The following is a 22,578-nucleotide window of genomic DNA, read 5'->3' as shown; positions in this document are numbered from 1 at the left end:
TCTTGTATCATAATAGAACATTATGAATATCCTCTTTAATATGATCCCCTTCTTAAAGTAAAACCTATCTTTGAGTCACTACCAGAATTTCGCACTTTACTGTATACATATGCCAACGGCATTACTCCGCATTTGATAATCCTTTTTCACATTAAGGAACAGTACCGTCTCCGTACAGTATGAATATTAACTTTGTCAATTCTCATTTTAAATAAAGAGCCTCATATTTCCCTAGAAGAGATTTAGTGGACAGAATGAATATCCTTCTTATGCATAATAAAATCTCAGTAAAACATTGCATGAATGAAATGATTCATAAACATCCCTCATAAATAAATATAGATACTTGCCTTAATAATTACATTAACATGGTCAAATAAAATATATTAATAAAGGCCTACGATATCCTCCCTAATTCCTAATAATCACATTTAAACCTGATTCCACTATTCTTCATACATAAGCAGCAGTTGCTCTTATATAATGTTACGGATAATAGTTTATAGACAAAATAATTAACAAGTACTGGAGAGATTATACAAAATGGGGCTATGCCTCTTCATATACTATCATTATAGTGGAGAATTCGTTTTAGTAAAAAGAACGTACCCCAGGAGATTCTTTCAACTTACTGAGGGTGTGTTATATTCTTATCTGAAGAACAAAGACGCTCCTTTGTTTCCTTAGAGGGGAGGCATTCTTCCTCTAAATTTCCTTCTAATTTTCATAGAAGGCTTCCTCCATGATCATACAAATAGATATACAAATTGAATATCGCAAATTGACAACCAATAAAGAACATTTAAAATATTCTTATCAGAGATTTGGAACACATTCTCTTGCAGGTCAATAATAAACATGCTAACAACCATCTCGCGACTAATTATCTGCTTTCTTCTTTCAAGTAGTAGCAATAAATTACTGATAGCTTTGCGATTTGACACCTAAAAAATCAGCCCAATAATGTGTCCCCAACGCCGGTATACAGTATAGTATATAATAGTCAAAGAGATAATTTTATAGGAAAAGCAGGTCTATTCAGACTTCAGACAACATTAATACAGAACGGTAATCTAAGAATTCCGATATAAGCGATTGATTGTACGTAATGACATTATAATAGGCATATATTGTAAGTATAAGTAAAAAATCTCTCAATTTGATCTGAACTATGGGAATACAACCAACTAATGAGCGTTATTTAGATCTGTGTACATAAAGAAGCAGATAGGATAACACAGCAATGTTAATCTTCTCCCATTCTGACACGGGTTCATAAATCTGTCTGTAGAAAACCAGTAACAAGATCTATACTTTTTATCCGCTTCCTTCCGTCTGTATTTCAAAGTGGTGATATCAGGGTGATAGGTTTTGTTCTTCATGATAAAACATAAAATACGAACAATCATAGTATGAATATATAACAGTTGTGCCTGAATAGCATTAATAAGCATGATATCTGTCACTGCGATTTTTATTATCCTCAGATAAATACAAAGAATAACTCAATCGGCGTTACATATAGCTAGATTTCCTATGAGCAAAGGAGGCTCCAACAGAATCAGTGGAATTCATAACCGACAGCACATCTCCTCTAAGAGTGGATCCAACAGTTGTGCAGTACTCTCCTATAATGGCCTGTACTCCACAGTCATAGGTACGAATTCTTTGTAAAAGCAGGGAAACAAGTGATAAATACAAGTCATCCAACATGGGTTGCCAAATTTCAATAAAGACCTTCAAAGAGACGAGAAGCAGCAAACGTGTTGTCTACACCTCCCATAATATCCATAGTATTAAGAGAAATTCATTAGTGACCTAGACGAACAGGAAGATACACATTTGAATATGAGAGACAACTCCTGAGCAAAAGATCTTACAGCAGTATGGATTAGCATTAATATAAATGAATATGTGGCCTATAATTCGGACCCTCATGGCTTCATGTATAACTCCCCGATTTTACGAATATATCCTATGGGAGAGGGCTGAGAATAAAACAGCCAAGGAAATAGCACTATATCAGTAGGACTGTTGTCCCTCTGTATATATCTCAATAAAGGAAACGAACAGAGTCTAAACATTGACTGTTCTGTATCTTTATATTAACACCCTTAAGCTATATTAAATATGGGGAGAATAATAAACAATCTACGAATATATCTCTTCTTCTATATTCCCAGACACCTAAAAAGAGACCATACAGAGAAAGTAAGAGAAGACGCATTAGAAACAGTCAAAGAGCGCACGATTACCACAGGGAGAAGGAAATAATAAAGTAAATCGAAGGAGAACGAACACCACCAGGAGACGCAGAGTGGGCAATGATGCTTTTGAGGGGCTGCTTAAAGTCCAAACTGTAAATCCGGAGGGGACAGCATTAAATGGGTAACCGTAAAGAATAGACTTTAGAGGCTGATGGCACGGGCAAGAAACAGGAAGGATAAGCCTTGAACCATGAAGCTTGAACAGTAAATCATACACCACAAAAACTCGACGTTGAAAAACAAGTAATAAAACAGATATCAAAACCATAAGAAGGAAAGAAAAACCGATACACCATGGCGCCCCAAATTAATACCTGTAGAAACTAAAAATGATGCCTAAAACAAAAACATTCGGCGAGATACCCTGAAGAATAATAGGACCAAATACACCAAAACACGTTGCAGCATGAACCATAGCAGATACACCTTAACAGAGCAAAGTACACAGACGATATACACCGTGAGCGTAGGGCGTGCGAGAACGACCCTACCTTTCATCAAGCACAAATAAACCCTAAGGGTATCCCCTAAGTCCTAAACAGTGAAGTTGAATCCACCACCAAGGGATGGGAACCGTACAACGTCAAGATATGGCAAAAGATCCTAAGCATAAGGAGATAGGAAATAAAGATGGCCAACAGAAATAGGGGAACATATGTAAGGAATTAACCCTGGAAATAAAGAATACAGGGTGCCAGTACACGGGAAGAAACGCGCCTCACTGATAATCCGTATAACCTAAGCCATGAAATATACAGACTAACTCCCAAAAGCTACAACCCAGAAACTAAACCCTAGATCATAGGAACCTAAAAATGATCACAGTACCAGAGGCGCATAATCAGTGAGTCTTATCCGCCTAAATAACTTATCCAACAATACTAATAAGCGCTAAGGGGTAGGAGGAACCCCCCGTCAATACACCGGAACCTGAAGGCATAAAACTAGGAGATAGAGCATGGCCACTACACTCAATAGTGGAACTAGGGGGATAAGAAATCAAGCATTAATCCTAAATATTGAAGAGTAAAGAGTGAACAAGAAGACTTAACACAACGGCAGACCACCATAAACCAATAGCGACATGACGTGAATAGCACCCGGATAAGAGGGGTGCTTACGTCCTGAAACGTAGCCCGGTACAATTGAAGCCTAAGAACCAGGAGGTACAGATAAGAAATATAAAGAAAAGTGTACTCTTTAAGACGACTCCTTAAAATAGCAGGCCTCAAAATTACAGGGATCGAGGCCAGAAGGGAAGATAACAGAGGGAGAACAGGCCTAGGCAAAGAAGGGAACAGGAGGAAGTCTCAGGCAGGAGGGCAACAGCGCAGCTTAAGCAGTACCAAATAGACACCATATAATGAAGAAAAGATGAAAAAACTAAAAGCCTACTTCTTCGATGTACATTTCCAATCTCTACGCATAAGCTTTGCCTGTTTCCCCGAATGCCTGTAGCATGCAAGATACCTCCTTCCAACTAAACCATAGACGATACCTGAGGCCCCATAAAGGTTAAAACCGAGGAAATACAGCAAGAACAGGACCACTCACACCCCAATGCCTACATCTAAAATCAGGAACTTAATCATTCTGGGCTAAGGCATACTCCCTGAGGGATGGAACCTAAGGAGTTACCGATATCTGAAGTGGCAATAGACAGGACCTATATACCTCGAAGCGGAAACGGTCAAGTCCTAACAGATAAACTCTAAACTTAACGCAATAGTCTTGCCCCATGGAAATAGAGCCTCAATGTGAAAACTACGCATAAAGCCTAAGCGCAGAAACCTAACAAATTGAATCGTAGTGGAAAAGCGAAGCCTCCAAGTTATCACCCTGAAACCGAGAAGCCAACAACACGACGCAGCAAGAGTTATAAATTAAGACTAACCCGTAAACCAAGAGAATGACCCCCTCAGGAGGAGACAATAGAAAGTAAAAAGTCATTCCGGAACCAGGAAGAATGGGGGCTAGCTCCGGAGGCTACAGCTAAGAATAGCCCCTAAAACCTGAGACTCGACTAGAAGACTATGCACCTGAACCAAACAGTCTACAGGGAACCGGCCCCCATCACATCTGAATCACCAACCCTATAAGATACAAGTGCCCACTTGACCCCCTGAATCCTCGGCACTCAGCCGTGAAATTTCATGTCTGGGGACCAAGCATAAAAGAAGAGAGCTAAGTTCGAGGAATTAGGTCATACAGTATGAAATCTAAACATAAGCAATAAGGATAAGAAATTAAACCGCACCCCCACAACCAGCTGACACCCTTAACTCCTCAAGATAGAGGCCAAGACTCAGGAGGAAGCCTCTCATATGTATGCCCCAGGGTACAGAAACCTGCCTAATAAAATAAGGAAGATACCCCTCCAACTGTAAGCACAAAGAGTGGAGGCCAAGAAGGGAGTACTGATCCCGAATTCAGGAAACCTAAGGCACACCTAAAACTCTGGTTGACACCCCGGGCCCTAGATATTAAAAAAATCCTTATTTCCTACATCCGGAACTTAAAAGATATCACAGATAACACTAGCACCTAATTAGGGAAAGATCACGCTTGTGGACGGAACCTTGGGAGCTAAGACTCAAATATTAGAAGCAGATAAGTACTGCTTGTAGACTAAAACATACGACCTAAACCGCTAAAATCAGACAATTATCACCTCCAACCCCACCCTTTAACCATAAACAATAAGCCATAAATCTACAAGTTAGGAGAAAACTCCTAGCAACTGACCGAATCTGCATAATAAAAGTCTCTGGAACCTATCCCCCCAAAATCAACCGGAAAAGCTATACTCGCAACCGAAGCGTCTAAACCGGTGCAGCAGAATCAATCATCTATCTAATCAAATAAAGGGCCCACTGGCAAAGGAACCTCAATGTCCAATACAAACCACCGGAGGAAAATCTCCAGTATACCTCATAAAAGATTGTCCCACGCTGCGCCAGAGGCACACAGGTGAAGACAAAACCATCGAGCAGGACAGGCACAACCCAAAGACGGCACCCTAGATATTCCAGGCCGGAAGTAGGGATTGACTAGAAATCCAGAGACTAAGAAGCCTGTGGCCATGAACGCTGTCGCGAGAATCTAGTGCAACATGGCAAAGACTGCCCCCTTATCCTTACACCCTAAAAACTTAGAAGGAAACTGGTACCGTACCCAACAATTTTAATTCCTGAGAGAACCAATCTAATTCATAAGGAAAAAGCCCCCGAAGAGAGACGGTGGATCAGGAAAACTTAAAAGACAAGAATAAGCTCGGACAACAAAGACTTAGCAACAAGAGCCTATCAATGAGGAAAAACGACTGGATGGCAAAACCTCAAAAATAACTGAGCCAAGAGACAGCAGGAAATGCATCCTCGTAAAATATAGATCATATAAACTAATGCCGTCATCCTAACCCCGCCAAAGAAAGAACCAGGAAACCCCCCCCTAACCCCCCTGCCATTCTCAGGCCTGAAATGAAGTGCCAAGAAGTATACCCACCAAACTAAGAAAATCTCCCTGAAAAATACATCATAAACTTGCTTTGTCAAACTGTGGGCCGTAAACGCTAGGCCAAGAAACAAAAAGTTACAAGTAAAGACTTAGGCATAAGGAAAAGCCCCCCGTAAATTCCGAACTTTACCCCCAAGAAAAATAAAGTGCCTAGACCGTAAACCATAAGCACTTAATACATCGGCCAATAGGTGAAAAAGTAAGAAATAAACCCTGGAGGCCCAACCGTGAAGCTTAACCAATAAATCCACACTCATAAGGAGTGAAAAGTAAACCCTAAACCCTCAACATTAAACCCTAGAGCCTAAGAGACTTCTGAACATGAAGATGCCATACTGAGGCCTAAACCTTCTAACCTGAACCCACACCCCTAAACAGTACACATTAGAAGCCGGACCCTGGATCCTGAACCATAATAACTATAACTAATCCATGAGTCGAAAATATAACCGCTAAAAATTGACCACTAAGCTCTAAAGCATAAACCATGAGGCCTAAATCAGAAACTATAAACGTTTAGGCCGAAACCCACAGCAGCGCATCAAAAAACCTGAAGCCAGAAACCAAACCCGTGGAAGTTACCCCCTAAAATCAACACAAAACATTTAGAGACTAAGACCTAAATCCTAAAACATAATCCCTAAGCCTGAACCCTATACCGTCCTCCCTAAAACAGGATCCCTAAAACACCTAAAGCTTCGACCATAAACCGTAAACATTGACCTGAGAGGCGACGCCGAAACTGTAAACAGGACACCTGGAACCATAAAACGGCACACCAAAAACTTAAAACCTAAAGAAAAAAAAAATCGTAACTACACCCTCAACCCTCCATTCACGAGCCTAAACGTAAGACATAGAACTAAAGCAACATCGTAACCTTAGACTTCAGCCCATAGACATGGAAACCAAAAACGTGAAATATAAAACCTAAATCGAAAACCAAGAACAATAACCACTGGGTCGTGATGCCTTATACTTGAAACCTAAATCCTAACCCCTGAACCCTGAACCCTGAAACGTAAAACGTAAGCCCAAGATCCTAAGGCCTAAAGAGTGAACATTAATTCCAGGAACCTAATAGATAAACCCTGAACCCTGAGCCCTGAACCCTAAACCTAACTCTTAAGGCTAAACCCCAAACCGGAACCTTAATCCACTATCCTAGATTCGAATCACTAAGGTTTACACCTGATCCAAGACAAATCACTCCTAAGCCCAAACCCGTGAAGTCCTAGAGTCAGATCCCGAATCCTAGACTCTGAATCTTGAACAATGCCCGCAAAACCGAGAGCGTTAAAGCCAAAAGCCCCCGTTTGAAACTACGAAATTAAGACCTCAATCCATAAACCCCAAAGCTAAAACGTACACCCCGAAGAGTAATGTTCAAACCAGTAACCCTGAGATCCCCCCAATAAGCCGCCCAGTACATTCGATGCGTGACTCTTCTAAGGACCCGCCCGGTGGTAGAGTCCACCCAAGCTGGGGTAGCCCGAGTTCCCCATTTCTACAGTGCCCAGGTCGCCTCCTTGGTATCATTCTTCCCTTTGGATTTTTGGAAATCGACAGTAAGCCCCATATGTTATCAGAAATGTTTCAATTTTATGTTCCGTGGTGTGCCCCCCCCTAACCGCTTGGGGTTGTTGCCGTTTCTCCGACTTCTCCCATACCCCCCCAGTCTCTTTGCCTCTCCTCTATAATATATACGGTATACTCCATATACTGAAAGAATTCCTAATATCATAGCGACTCCCCCACCCATTAAGGGCGCCCAGATACTACTCCCCTGCGAAGTCTCTTGGCCTCCCATTAGGTCCTTCCTGGGCCCTGGCGTTAACCCTGTTTCCTTAGATGCCTCCGGACCAGTACCGCCCAATGTACGCTGTCCGTCGTCTCCAGCTTCGGCAACTGTGGGAGTTGCGAGTTCCTTGTCAGTCATCGACTGCTCCTGGCCCTTTACCTTTGCGGTCCCCTCTCCCGCCGGACCCGTAATATCAGGTCCCTCTGTTTCTCCTCCCCCTGCCGCCAGGGAGACGGAATTCGCCTTTACTATGGTACACCAGTCTCCCTCACATTCTGTTCCGTCTGCATTTCTGGTTCCCTTTCTGGCACAATACACATTCTTGTGAGCTTTCCCATCTCCATAGACTAATTCTTGGAGAAATTCAAAAAAGTCCTTTCCCCCTAACTGATAATTATTATACTGCCACGTACCCTCCTGCTCACTACTAAACCATTGCCGCATAATTTCATTTCTGACTTTTGGGTTTGACCAGTTGTCTAATCTATTTGCCAATTTCTCACATCCTTTGCTGCTCAGCTCTGCTTCCTGCATAAGCGAGGATTTCCCTGGGGCTATGTGAAAGGAATCTATTATCATCTCTACTATATCCATACAGGCTACGAGATTTTTAACTGACTTCTCCCTCAAGCTCGTTATTTTTTCTTTTCTCCATTTCTCCCATATTCCAGTCTCTGCGTGCTGAATACAGGTGCCTGAGCCTGCTCCTCCTCCGATTCCATATCTTGTGTCATTGGCTCGACAGTTTTTTTCTTGCAACAGGTTTTTCCCCCCTCCCTTTGTGATCTCTAAATTAGAGGCCCATAGCTGTAGACCTAAACAGAATTTCTTCCTGCTGTTGATGACTTGAGTCAATTGGGCGTCAGCTGATCTAATGATTAATGGATCTTCGATCTCTCCTGGGGATTGGAAGGGTTGTTTCCCCGCATTTATGTCACAGAGGGTCCTTACTAGATCTGGGGATTGGGTGCAGGGAGATCTGGTGGGCTCCTTCTTTCTTATGTTGCGCATGTAATCATTAAACTTGAAGATGTTGTCTGTCATCCTGGTTATAGGTTAATTCTTATTCTAAAATCCTCCCTTAAGAAACTTCTTGTGCTGGGGTTGGTTGTTTTGTATATCTGTGGTTATTATTGCCTCAATCTACCACGTGCAATACATCCTTTATGCCTTTTTAATCTTACTTCACCCCATGCTTGACTTGTTGTGTTTGGTCCTGTTAATATATTTGCTTTTTCTCTCAGATACTTCTGGCTTGTTGTTTTTCCTTCGATAATCCTCTCTTTCCTTCCCTTCAGATGCCCAGCTGTGGAGGAGTCCCCTTATCCCTACATGGGGATATGTCTTTCCTGCTTCTCTATTACTTTCCTATGTCATCTACCTGATTTCTCCTTCTTGTTAGATTTCTTCTCCATTGTTTTTTATCTCTCTAAGCTGTCAAACTTGAGTAATCTAGATTTTACTATAATATTCGTCCTCCTTTAGTTTCCAGATCCGGAACCTCCCGACGGTTAAGGTCTGTCAACTCCTGTATTTCCCCTCTGGGATCTGTTCCTGTCGTCGGGGGGGCCGCCTGGGATGCCTTCGGTATCCTGATTTCCCGATTCGGAGGTTCGGCTTCAGATGCTTCTCTTTTGTTTCCTTGATTTCTTATTTATCGTCTTCTTAGACAAACTCTCTTTACTTTGACTTCTGCGGGTACTCATACTTCGCTCTCTTCGGAATGCCGTCCGCTTTGTGCCTTCCTTCGTGTATTACTCTTCACAGGGATCTCTTTTTCCTGCACTGGATCTTGTACTAGTACCGCCCTGCTGGATCCTTACATATATTTTTTCCTTGGTTCCCTAGCGAAGTTCCTTTCAAACTTGTCCCTCATTTATCTGTAGGACCGGAGTATTGCCATATCAAGGTGGTTTCTTTGGTCCTCAGACTAATCCTTTCTTGTCTTTATATACTTATACGTTATCCTATCTATCACGACGGTTGGCAAAGATTCACGCTATTCAGAGTTTTCTTCCTCCCATAGTGATTTCTCATTGTGTATTTCATCCGGTTGTTGTGGTTGCTGTGTGTTGGTCCTTCCTTTTTGCCTTAATAGTCACTTTTCACTGCTCTTTTCTGATTGGTCTTCTTCCTCTATCTTCCTGCTTCCTGAACTATACTTTTCGGGTGTGATTTGCTGTAGAGATCCTCTGTTTCTTCTTCTTCCAATACGCTATCTCATTCCTCTAATTCTCCTATTTATCACAGAGTCTGGAAGTCTGCTTCAGAAGGCTCCCTACTTCCCCCCCTCATCATTGCTGTTGCCGGCCCTTGGTCACAGAAATACTATTCCCTGGATTGGCTTGCGTTTTCTATTCTTGCACTTCGAGACTAATCCCTCGCTTTTTAGTCCTTCTGTGGGTTCCGTCCAGGGGTATCTAAAAATTACGCCGGTACTTGGTTGCCTCGCTTCATATACTTGCTCCTAATATACTCTGTTCTATTTATAGTATACTTGCGTCTTCGTCCTGCCGTATTTTATCAGGGGGGGATCATTATCTGGGGTGCCTCCTCTGCAGTTCTGTTTCGAATTGGCTGCAGTAGCTTGCTGTTGTGTAGTCCATATTCATTTCCCTCCTTAATTCAACTTCCCTCCATTCGTCATTCACTATTCTTGTCCGTGCCGGTGTAACGCTTTCTTGTGGTTTTCCTCATTTTGGCGACCTCATGTCCAGCAGGAGTTGGTTATACTCGGGCTCCTCCAGTTGGTTATTTATTTGTCAGCTATCTCTTACACCTACGTGCCGTGGGGGTTAGTTTTGGTTATTTCGTACCTTGACGCCGCTAGTTGCAGAGACTTTCCTCCCTTGCGCTGTTTTGGTGTCAATACTTGACCGACTGCTTCTGGGGATTCTTCTCCCTTAGACACTTGATTTCATCTTGTAATACTTTGGTGAATTGCCTCCTAAATTGAAGTTTTCGTTATGTTTGTTCTACCCTTGTTGTTGTTATTTCTTGCTCCGGCTTACCCCTGTTGCACCTTTCCCGATTCCAGAAACTATTTCTTCCCCTTAGTAGGGGTGTTGGAGGAAGTTTTTTACATTATTTGGCTGGGGCTACTTCGAAGGCTTCGGTTTGCATAATTCCTCCTTTGTTGAAGTGAGAGATCCGTTTTTCTTCCTTGTTGTTCTATTGTAACCGCCGCTAACTTATCTTCGGGTGTAGTCAGAAATATCTTTGTTCCCTTTCGGATTGTTCTTTGCTTATGAATGTATGATACTTGATAAGGAGGTATAGGGAGTGTCTCGTCACTTGATTCGTGCCAGCTCCTATTTGAAAGTTAGGTTGGTTCTTCCTTCTTTCCAGTTGATTTATTTGGCTCCTGTTAGATAATCTACTGCGTCTATCCCTTTCGGCTATTCCATTGAGGATCTTTTCTTTTCGATTATTGTCGCTAATACTCGTTCTGCTCCTTTGTCCTAGATTGGGGTTCGATTTTTTTCTTCGATGAAGAATTCTTTAATCTTACGCCTCCTCTCAATCTTCTTGGGTTGCTTATTGGTATCTCATCCTTCTTCCTCCTGAAAGATTCCTCAATTGAGCTGTTTCGGCTCTTTCTCATCCTGACTCCTACGTGTTGGATTGGTTATTATTGCTCCCTTCCTGATATGTGAGGTTGTTCTTCATTTGTTGTTTCTGGAGCTGACCCCTTCGGCGTTTTCTTCATACTATTCCTTTAGTTTTTTCTTAGAAGTTTGTTGTATTGTAGAATTTCCTTCTTTTAATAAACTCCACTGTCTGGGCTGTGCTATCTTTGTTGCTGCCGAAATAGAGTCTTCCACTATAGAGCCCTCAATTTCAAGAGCAGGTGTTATTCATTCATATGCTAACTTAAATTATCCTTATCGTTTGCGGTCTAATTCTTCATTTTGCCTTGATTTTCCTCTTCCGCTGCCGTTCCGGCTTATTGGGAGGATGGTAATATTTGGATTTGTCTATTACGTAATAGATTGGAACTAGATTCCTCTGACCTACTCCGTAGATTCCTTCGCTGCTTTACCTCGTTGCCGACTATTCCGTTGTTTCCGGACGTCTCTATTGCATCTAAACTACATATGACTCACTGTAGTGAACAGGTGTACACATTTGTTCCTTCGGACATTTAGCTTCTGGCATTTCCTCGCATCTCAAGTTGTTGATGTTTTGTGATTACCAGTCCTTTTATTCCCTGATTATCCTCAACTCTAGTTATTCCTACGTGTATTTTATCTCGTCGGTTGTTCGCCTTTTCCGTGGTCATTTTACCTCCCACTTCTCCGAGATGCCCTCCCCGCCTTATCCTGTCTTTAAATCGTATTCCAATTGAGGGGAATCCTTCATTTGGCATTTTCATTCTGACATTTGCGCTGCTAGGACTATGTGCTTTATCTTAGATGTGTATATTCCATTCTTTTGGTTTAGGGTGTTAGATTTATAAAAAGGCACCTGGACTGTTCGGCCTCCTTGTCTTGCAGGAGGATTTATTGCTCCTGGAAGGGCTTCAATAATGCCGGAATCTGGTGGAAGTATTCAATTTTTCCTTAGGCTTCCGATTCATTAGGTTGTCTTCTGATTCCTCGCATACGCTTCTCGATATTACTTGTTGTTCCTTGTACTCTTCTCCATTTGTGTCCTGTCCCCAGGGCTCGTTGGTCCTTATTCATTCTTTCACATAAGGCGCTGTCTTGTATTCCCTGGGTGGTGTCCTGTGACGTCTCTTTTCTTGGAGGAATCCTGGTCTGAGCGTCCTGACTCGTCCATAGGTTTACTATACCAATTATCATACGAATATGTTGGGAATTAGCCGAATTGTCGCATCGTGCTAATTACTTGGGCTCCTCCTAGTCCACCTCACCTGTACTACACTTTGTCCCTAATTTCTTTGCTAAGAGAGTTTATCAGGGTGTATCCTCCTTGCACCCTTTACTTGTATTTATCATCTATTCATTGTTTCCCCATGATCTTCTTATGGCTGCGCTGGCGCCCTTTGAGGGGTAGTATGGGTTACTCCTTCCTAGACTCTTGCGTACACTCTTTAGTGAATATCTGCGTGTATATGTTCCCCAGGGGAGCATTGAGGAGGGTCCGTCTCCTGGTCATATTTTCAGTTGATTGGAGAAGGGACCTAATCGTTCCTGTCGGGTAATTCCTCTTTTAGTCATTCCTTTATGACCTCTCGCTAGCATTGAAGGATTTTCTTGGCAGGTTTACCGGCGCAGTTTGACATTATCCTTGCCAGTTGGGGTTATATGTACAATACTCCGCTTTGGCTGCTTCTTCTCCTGGCCTCTCCTTCCTTCGTCACTTCAATTTCCCCGCAGATTTGCCCTACTTGTCCGGTAGTAGTCCTTCCTGATCATACTTGGTCCTGTAGTCCTAACTATGTAGTCCTCCTGGTTTCGTGTTTTTCATTTGTTTTCATTGGATTCCGCGAATTTAGACAGATTATTGATTTCGGCTTCTTATTTAGAACTCTTCTCCTTGCATATCGCCTGTTAACGTTGAGGGATTATTACACTGTTGCCTATTTGATTGCAGTTTGCGAAGGTTTGCGCCATATTTCTCCTCGGGTGTATTTGGACGCCCATAGTTTCTTCTGTATCCTGCTTGGCTTGGGCCGATTCATCGCTTTCTTCATTTTCTGATTATCCTTCTCTTTGTTCTTGTGTTGGGAAAACTTTCGCCGGAATATCAGCCCTCAGATAATTTCCCCCAAAAAGTCTTCACGCGTGGGATCCTTCTGACTCCATCGTTTGCTTCTCTCCTTTTCTCTACCTTTACCTTTTTACAAAGGGATCTGATTTTTTGGCGATAAAAATTTTTCTATATCTGGTTGCTTCAGTCCTTCATTTTGGTCATTCCATTTACTTCTCTGCGGATTCTTGGAACTGGAGTATTCTTCATGGCTCCTAGGGAGTTGGTCATTATCAACTATTTTGGTTTATCTCGACATTTGTCTCATATTTGGCGGGGTACTGCAGCTCTTGATTCCTAGACACTAACTCAGACCACTACGCCTTCTGCTCCGGTAAGCCCTCCTTTTAATACAACTTGTCCTCTTCATTTCGCTGTCCTTTGAGGAGAGACGGAGTTGTTGGACTAGGCTCTCGCTTCAGTTTCTATTTCTCTTCTGCGTTTTTTATTCTCTGCCCTTGTCGGGTTGAACTCCTTGTGTTGGCAGTGATGTGGTTTATGAGCCTCCCTGTCCCGCATTGGGTAGTGATTCACCCTTGTCTTATCTCTTGTTTATCTTTTTCGCTTGGATCCGCAGGGAATATAGTGTCGGGTTATTTCGTGGGTTCTCTCCTCTTATCGGTTGTGGTTTTTATTTTGTCAGTATAATCATTCGCTCTATTCCATTCAGGTGAACCCCATTGGGGCCCTAACGCTCGCCTACTGCATTCTTCCTCCCATTATCCTAGTTTTAACCACTCTATCTCTATGATGTCCTTTTGGATCTTGTCCCAGGATTCTTATTTGTTCCTTTGCCTCAGTCGGTGTCTCTTCTTTAATCTTGATATTTCCCCTGCTTCTAGACTCCTTCCTTCTCTTTGTACTGTAAAGGTAGGAGTTGTCCCTCTTCGATTTTTTTGAATCCATCGATCTGCTTAAAGTTTCCTTTTACTGTGCTTGTTACTCAAATGCCACTTGGTGTAGGCATGGCTGCTTCGGGAGGTGGAGGGGTTGTGAGCTGGTCCATAAGTTTTGCCCCTTCCGGCGAGTTATATTTGGGAGTTAGCCTATTCCTCCTTCTAATTCTATAGATTCCCTTGATCCTGTTTGATTTTTCTCTCTTTGTGACGCTAACCGAACTGAGTCTGTGATTATGCTAATTCAGCCTATTTTCTTTCTTAGTAGGTTCCTACAATGCTTATTCTTCGGCATCCCTTTTTGTTTGATTTCTGCTTCGGTGATTTCAACCTTCTCTTTTGCACTTAGGTTAGTGGGATTTGCACTTTTCCTATACTATCTAAATGTTCCACGGATAAATATTTTCTTGTTTTTGTGTTCATCAGATTTGCATAGACTTCCTCTCCGTCTGTATACCCCCCCGAGTCCCTTGGGTGCCCCCGCTAGCTCATTGCTTTCTAATGAATCCTTTCTTTGTCTGTTAACATTATCACGTCAGATTTGGATCCCGCCCTTCCCCACACATCGGATTTTCCAGTTTTATGGGGGTATACTTCTCCCTTATTGGGTGTATCCTTCTGACTGCTCCTTGGGGGAGAGTCATGACTTTTTTTAGTTGTTTTATCCTTTTATTGGGTTGGGACAGAGGCTCTCTCTTCCACGGACTTTTTCCTATTCACTTTTTTCCCTCTTTGTTGCTCTGTATTGGTCTATTGCTCCTTGGGTGGGTTCTTTGCTTTCTTCATTCTTGGGTTGTAACTTAATTATTCAATTGGGTCTTTGGCCTCTGGGGGGGTGACTAGTTTCTCTTTGTCTAGTCGGTGCTTGACTAATCCTAAGTTATTACTCCCCAGCTCCTTGTAGTGTAATGGATAGGAAGTTTTGTGCCTCGCTGTTGTAATATGTACACCACTGTTCACGTCTGCTATCTTTCCCCTTAGTCAGTTCCGGTGAGTTGTTTTCGTGAATAATTCTTCCTCTATTTAACGCCACTCCCGGTTACCCCTTTTTACCCTTGACTTTTGTGGTAGTGACTCTTGTGCTTTATTTATTTGAACCTATTCCTTAGTGGGGGGGTTATGGGTTCTCTGATTCTGCTTTAAATTCCTAGGCTCCTATTCTTTCTGTTATTTACTCGATATATTATTATGGCTCGGCTGTAATTGCAAGAATTACTCTAGAGACTGTATTCATTTGTTTCCCCCTATATAAAAATACCCCTATTTCACTTTATAATGTCGATTTTTGATTCCTCCTTCTTCTAGCCCCCCACGGCCCCCTGTCCCAGCTTGAGACACGCGTTTGTATTAATCTTTTACCCTATAAGTCTCCTATATACGCCTCACTGTACTTCTGCTCAGTTGCATTGGTATATATATTTATCCTTATTCATTCCATAGGCTAGGGTGGGTTGCGGCTGTATATCTCATTGTTGGAGATTTACTTGGATTATCCTTAGTCGATCTATACCCGTACTTTGTAGGGGATTTGTCCTGGATTGTGGGTTCCTAATCATATATAATTCTCACTATTGTATTCCTCGGTTTTGCCGTTGCATTCTCTTATTATAGGATTCTTCCTGGTTGTTCCATGTTTATATCTGTTGAATGAATTGTCCCCTGTTTCTTTTCCAGTTTTCCCCCCCCTTCCATTGTAGTATCCTTCTTCTCCTATTTGCCGAGTAAGTCATAATATAGGAGGTTTACCTCTCATACGGATCTTTCTTGTAGAGGCATACTCGGGGGGAAATTACGATATCCCTCTCCTGCTCCTTCCTCTATTCTTTTCTTCTCCCTTTCACTCCTGCTGTTGTTCTGTATGTCTCTTCTCCTCCTAATAATTACTGTATACGGATTTCCCTAAAGATTTTCTTATGATTTCCATTTTCATACTTTTTACTGTCCCATCTCCTCTATTAAACCTCTCTCAGTTTTCATAGTCCGGCCGTTGGGTTATTTTTGGTTGCGCCTGTCAGTTGTCAGGTGTGCTCGCGCCCTTCTCCTGCCTTGGTTTACACTAGTCTTTCCTCCTTAGCGGCTTGTATTTCTTGATCTATTTTGTCATGACAGAAATCCCATATTCCCTTTTTTCTCTGGTTTCGCCTCCTTGGAATGGTGATTTTTCCCTCGGGGTTTGTTATAATATACACTATCTCTTATCAGTAAATTCCTAACCATTATATGAGGGTCCTTTCTTATCTGATACTCTCCTGCCTATTTATCCCTTTGCAGTTCACGAGAGGTGCTTTTATATTATCCTTCATGGTATCCTATATAGCAAAGAAAATATCATATAAGCCACAACATTCTGTATCCAGCTTTTTAAACCTTTATTCGTTTGCCAGGTGGTGCGTAAAGGTACATTATGATAAGGTATGGAAACATAAATATCCCCCCGTGTACTCAGATTATCCCCACAACAACTCACGAATCCTTTCGAAAATTCCGGTTACTTAATCATGTGGAATAACACATAATATGTTTATAAAAGTATTTGACTCATTATTAAGGGAGGAAATTTTTCTATTATCGCTTATATGCCCATATAGCATTACACTGAAAACTGATATAGAAACCATATCACTGCCTAAATGATCATGTATTTCTTCACTTCTTCTCATTTTTCAGAAGAACCTCATAACTCTATGGTGGTGTAAGACTCCTTTATAGGACATGTCCTTATTCCATTAGGGGAAAGTATGCATTGTATAGGCTTATACTCCCTTATGCATAAAAGGGGTTATGTATACCAGTTAACATTTTACATCCTCATGTGGTGAATAGGGAGACGGCCGTTATAGCATCATCTATAGTCTTAGATACAGACAAAAATGAAGTTATTGTACGACATATTATACTCCATGAACTCAGCACAGATTCAAGATATTATCTGTCCTTGTTCCTTTGTTTATATGTTAGAAAACATGAAACCCTCGATTTCATATATCTATTTTGTCAGAGGGAAAGATTTGCTACTCCCATTATACGTTATGTGCCACCCCTACTGTGTTTCCGGGTTGTATGGTCTGGGCGTAGTGTCTAATCTTCATTCCTTGAGCATCTTTCCCTGTATCCTCTCCTCTCGGGTTGTCTCTTCTGTATGTATTAATTATGTACCTTTCCTTTTAGGCATTTCCACTTTGATCGTCATGTTGATATCCCCACTGGCTTCTGGTCTATTTATATGTTGTTACATATATCTTTCTCCGTTCTTTGAAGTAGATAATTTTCTCAAATATGTCAGTTATATTCGTATATACATTCTATTATAGTCATCCGCTCCTATATGCTTGCTCCCCCCCTTCTAGATTAATGATTCTTTAATATTTTCTGTGTGTCCTTATTCTTATGCACATTTTATCCCCTTGGCGCGTTCCATGTTATTATTATTCCTAACTCTCCACGAGAAACAGCCTGTTGTATATAGTACTATTCCTTCTATAATGTTCTATTCCTCCCTAGGGTATAACAAGTCTAATCTTTCATTTTACATAATTGTTATATTCTAATATTACGGCATCGATCTCGAGTTTCCTTAAGAGAAAAATATTACAGATTAAGGCGGATGTGCAAATGTTCCGTAATCATTGTTTCTTAATAGTACCGGGATAACTATTGAATCTATATTACAATAGTATCGAGAGGGAATAATCACAGTTCACGATGTATTACTGTACTTACATTTTTACTTTGCCTATAAAAAGTTGTTCCTACATATAAGAAACCTTGGTATGTTGAAACCCCTTTTGGTGATAGTATCCCTCAGTTTCCTATACAGCATGAATAGCCTGATGATTGGTATATGCGTATGCCTGGAATGGAATTATTTTACAAGCCAGTGTATTGGTGAAATGGTTTGATCTTTACAACTGCCGTCCTCCTCATGGAATTCGACTCTCTAAACCTTTGTATTATCTTAAACAATTTTCCTCCTCACACAGCACTGTTCTACATAGAATATTACCCTTGACAGACGCTTAGCCTCTAAACAGTTGTTGTAATGCTAATTCTTAGAGCTAATACAAATATACCGGAGGCATCTCGTATTTCCTATATATGTGTAACGCTTAGTGATTTGAACCCCTCCAAGAATACCGCTGAATCCACTATATTATCTCTTACTAAATATCTCTTTTTAAATTATGGTGTCTCCTGCTTTAAATCTTGACGACTCCACAATAGCGATTCTTCGGATTCTCCTACTGCTTATGCAGTGATACTCTAGATAAATGTCTCCTTCTCACATACTTAATAATGGTCGCGAAATTGTTCTCCTTATATATTAGTCTTCCAAGGAAGTGTATATCCTCCGCCTCATTCTATTTTTCAAATAATAGCACCCGTTGGAGTAACTTTCCCATATAAACGTTTTCCAGTCATAGTTATAGAACCCGCACGATTATGTTCCTGATATCATGGATCCCCATCGAGATGTGTTATCTTCAGCCAATAATAGTCTACAAATAAAAAAACTGTAAAATATGAACCTGGTGCAGAATAATATTCAGGAAACATGTATCCAATACACAAAATAATACTGGAGGTATAGACGCATGGTTCATATAATAGGACTGTATGCTAAGCGTACATTCCACATGCCCGTAGTCCTGGGGGGAGCGATATTTTTTAATTAATACTACACATAAATCATTATTCCTCAATTAGTCACGTTCTCCAATTATTCGTATCTAAAACAATATGTTATGAGACCTTCACATAAAAGCATTTCTGAGACACTGTACATTACAAACAACATTTCCGCTAGAATCCCTGCATTGTCCATATGGAAGTATTTCTGCCTCTATTGTATTACTCCGCCAATAATGCATTAGAAACAGCTATACGGCTTGCACTTGCGCGTAATTAATGGCTTGCTCTTTTCTTTAGAATGTAGCCCTCAATTCTTCACATAATACTATTTCATAGAGATCTATACTAATCAATGACTGTTGTCGCCCAAAGAATAGGAACCGAAAGTTGGAACACATAGCCCGCACTTCACACACTTTTGTATTTTCGATGGCCAAATGGTAGGAAAATCCGTATCTTTCAAAGGATGGTTTCTGAGAATATCTGTATCCCTTATACAATACTATATTTTGAATATCATTGCCCTCCACAGAATGCCACTTCTCATTTTCCCTGCTCTCTACATATCATATGAGTGCAGGGACAATAATTTCGTTCAAATGAATGTGCTACAAGCTCTGTCTTAGTTGTAAAATATTTTCCCTTCCTTACAATAACAGCATAACCGGTAAACCTATACACTAATATTCCTGATACATCTGTGTTCTTTATTCGTATTTACATTTTAGACACATGTGTACTGTTTATATCATCATACCTTTCCTATAATAATACACTCAGTATATTCCTCTACTTCTTACAATGGAGTCATTTATACAATATCATGATAGGCATGGAGGACGGATAAGGATAACGATACGGCATGCATGTTCATACACTTTAAATCATAGTACTCCTTGTACAGTAGTATTGACTTTACAATGTTATGCTTAATATATTGATACTCCGCAAAAATCCCCACTATTCACATAATAGTACTCTGGGAATGTTACCAGTGGGAGCGAATAAGTAATTCTTAGACAATACTCCTTCACGCACATGTGTACACTTGCTCGGGTGGTACTCCTCCAATCATGCAGTTCCACACATTATACGGCTGTTAATATAATAACACTCCAGGGAGTGCTATTAATTCCGGAATATGGTTCTTCCCCTATAATACGAGCCTAAACAGTAGGTCATGATATTCCACCTCTTTTAATAATTGTGCATGGTCTATATCCAGAGTCCTAGCACAATTGTGAACTCCAAGACATCACACTATGGAGATATGAGTACAATCACAAGACTGCGCCGCAGATCATCCGTACGTTTTATACAATTATGCCCCTAAATGGACAGTACTTTGCAGATATCAGTATAGATCAACCCTTAATACCCACATATAAAAGTACTACGAGAATCTCCGCATTCGTCAACCTGTGAAATGGGGACACATGTATACTTCCTTCTCATCTACCCTTGTAGAATATGCATGGACTTCATAGAATATTACCCTACGAATAATGAGACTCCTCGAAAATCAGTATTCTTGATACAATAATACGGTTAACATTATAGTGGCCCTGGCATAGCTCTACTGTTTAGACAATAGGTTTCGAGGCGACCTGTGGGATCTGCAGAATTGCCCAAGTCATATCATCCAGCCATTATACCAACATGACCACCCTTCAAATAATGGTATTCCAAGGACAGTTGTACTGATCAGAACAAACTATTCTATACATAACATCAGTGTTCTTCAAATAATCGTGCAATTCACACATTCATGTGTTCCACACAACTGTACCCCCCATACGGAGGTACTATAGCAACTTCCACACGTTGCGTAACGGTTGGCCATCCTCATACTGCGGAAAGCTAAGTCATGAATTCTACACCCCCCTTACTTTATTTATTAATACCGGCTTAACTTTGCCACTCATCAAATGGCGTCGTACCAGCCATATCAGGCATTTTTAGATAGGAGTACTATACATACCTCTGTAGTATCCCCATAACAGTACTCAAAGTCATGAATACTCCTTCAGCAAACATCCTGTTCAAATGGAAGTATTATCCACACGAGAGGTTTGTAAACAGGACGATACTTTCTGTATTAACGTACTCTATCAAAGAATCATACTCCAAGGGTAATCCTACTCATAAGGGCAAAACACTTGACACATCATGCTTCCGTCTGTATAATAGCACTCCAGGTGATCCATATAGCCCCACTACTTGTACCTTTATAGAACAGTAGTAGGAGGACTTCTACACCCGTCACCATTGAGAAAGTACAGACAATGGTACTCCCTAAACACTAGTTATACTGGAATATCCCTGGACTTCACAGGACACTGTTATTCATATAATTAAAGCATAAACCCTGAATTCTTCACATACACTAGTACATGCACCACTATACTTGTCACATAATAATAGTACACGTATAACCCCGCGCATCACTCTCAAGGAAAATCCACGCCAGTATTGTACAAGTAATGGTACCCCAAGTGTATATCCTATGTTCAAATACCAATAGAATAAGGGTGTTACTACTCTCGACATATAAGTATTACAAGCACGTGGATACCCTTTATATAAGGTGACACTGGAGGATATCCCTACCCCTTACACAGATGTTTCCTTCAGAAGACGGCACTGCAGGAGAGATGGAACCCTTCAGATAACACTCCTCTAGAATATCATTACATTTCACATAGTACTGCATTCAGCATGTCAGTGGACTCAACAGAATGGCACTCTCCATATACTCATGCTCTTCACATGGAATGAACACTCGTATATTCGTGCTGTCTAAATAAAGGTGCTCTAGGCCGTTTGGACGGTTCAGACGATTCAATTGTCCGTACATTACTTGTATAATTCCTGAACGCTGATATAATACTATCGCGGATATAGCTGTATACTTCACAACCATGGACACTTGCTGGATGTTCCACCACCTCACACAGTTGTGCTCCCTATATAATACAACAGGACGTATATCTTTGAACTTCCTCCAATGGAGTCTTTTATATAATTGTATTCATGAGACACACATACACGATAGAAATAATGGTACCCTTTGCATGTTACTATTATCTAGATCATAGTACTTTCCGCACAGTAGTACTCATCTCAACAATGCCACTCTTCGCATACCAATAGTTCGCAAACAAGCGGACTATTTACAGGATACTACTGTGAGAATATCAACACTGAAAGAGAAGAAGTTATTGTCAGACATGCGTAATTTAGGGACATCCGTACACCTGGTACAGCGGGGCTGCTAAAGTCATGCAGCTCCATTCATTGCCCCACTCTTAATATAATAACACGTCAGGAACTGCTATGAGTTCGAGACAGTAGTGTTCCTCATATAATACAAACCGAAATCCAGGGCCCTGAAGTTCAGACCCCTCAGATCTTCCTATTCCAGGGCCACTTATATTTCGCGCATTACCCTGCTTCCTAAATCATATTACTACGCACATATGATTATACTCGCAAGATAGGGTTTCTGATTATGCATACTTTCTATGTAAGCATGTTATTCAGGCAACAATACCCAACACATATTACCACAGCTCAACCATTAGTACATTTATATAACGGTATTACGGCAACTTCTGTAATCATCATCATTGTAAATCGATACACCTACCAACTGTGAGGCCAATAGTTCTGCTGCAATATCCGTATACTAGACGGTATATTGCTCCTCAAATAATGACACCCGTGGAATATCAATATTTTACACACAGAAGTA

The 22,578-nt window shown here is 41.0% G+C and overlaps 4 protein-coding genes across 4 annotated transcripts; all 4 read right to left on the bottom strand.

The window, feature by feature from the left end:
• Positions 1-7,368: 7,368 nt before the first annotated feature.
• Positions 7,369-8,628, bottom strand: C922_03318 (hypothetical protein; the record flags this gene model as incomplete). The annotated part of the gene is made up of 1 exon (XM_008818910.1): positions 7,369-8,628. One exon carries the CDS (start codon positions 8,626-8,628, stop codon positions 7,369-7,371), a length of 1,260 nt encoding a protein of 419 aa, XP_008817132.1.
• Positions 8,629-10,791: 2,163 nt separating this feature from the next.
• C922_03317 (hypothetical protein) lies at positions 10,792-11,253 on the bottom strand (the record flags this gene model as incomplete). The annotated part of the gene is made up of 2 exons (XM_008818909.1): positions 10,792-11,068; positions 11,201-11,253. 2 exons carry the CDS (start codon positions 11,251-11,253, stop codon positions 10,792-10,794), a joined length of 330 nt encoding a protein of 109 aa, XP_008817131.1.
• A 475-nt stretch (positions 11,254-11,728) lies between these two features.
• Positions 11,729-11,959, bottom strand: C922_03316 (hypothetical protein; the record flags this gene model as incomplete). The annotated part of the gene is made up of 1 exon (XM_008818908.1): positions 11,729-11,959. The coding sequence occupies one exon, from the start codon at positions 11,957-11,959 to the stop codon at positions 11,729-11,731; it is 231 nt and encodes a 76-aa protein (XP_008817130.1).
• Positions 11,960-13,390: 1,431 nt separating this feature from the next.
• On the bottom strand, positions 13,391-14,205 carry C922_03315 (hypothetical protein; the record flags this gene model as incomplete). Its single annotated transcript, XM_008818907.1, has 2 exons — positions 13,391-13,514; positions 14,003-14,205. 2 exons carry the CDS (start codon positions 14,203-14,205, stop codon positions 13,391-13,393), a joined length of 327 nt encoding a protein of 108 aa, XP_008817129.1.
• Positions 14,206-22,578: the final 8,373 nt, after the last annotated feature.

The sequence above is a fragment of the Plasmodium inui genome (assembly GCF_000524495.1).
Source record: "Plasmodium inui San Antonio 1 unplaced genomic scaffold supercont1.13, whole genome shotgun sequence".
NCBI lineage: Eukaryota > Apicomplexa > Aconoidasida > Haemosporida > Plasmodiidae > Plasmodium > Plasmodium inui.
The sequence above is the reverse complement of the archived record's forward strand: the minus strand, read 5'-3'. Positions and strand labels throughout refer to the sequence as shown.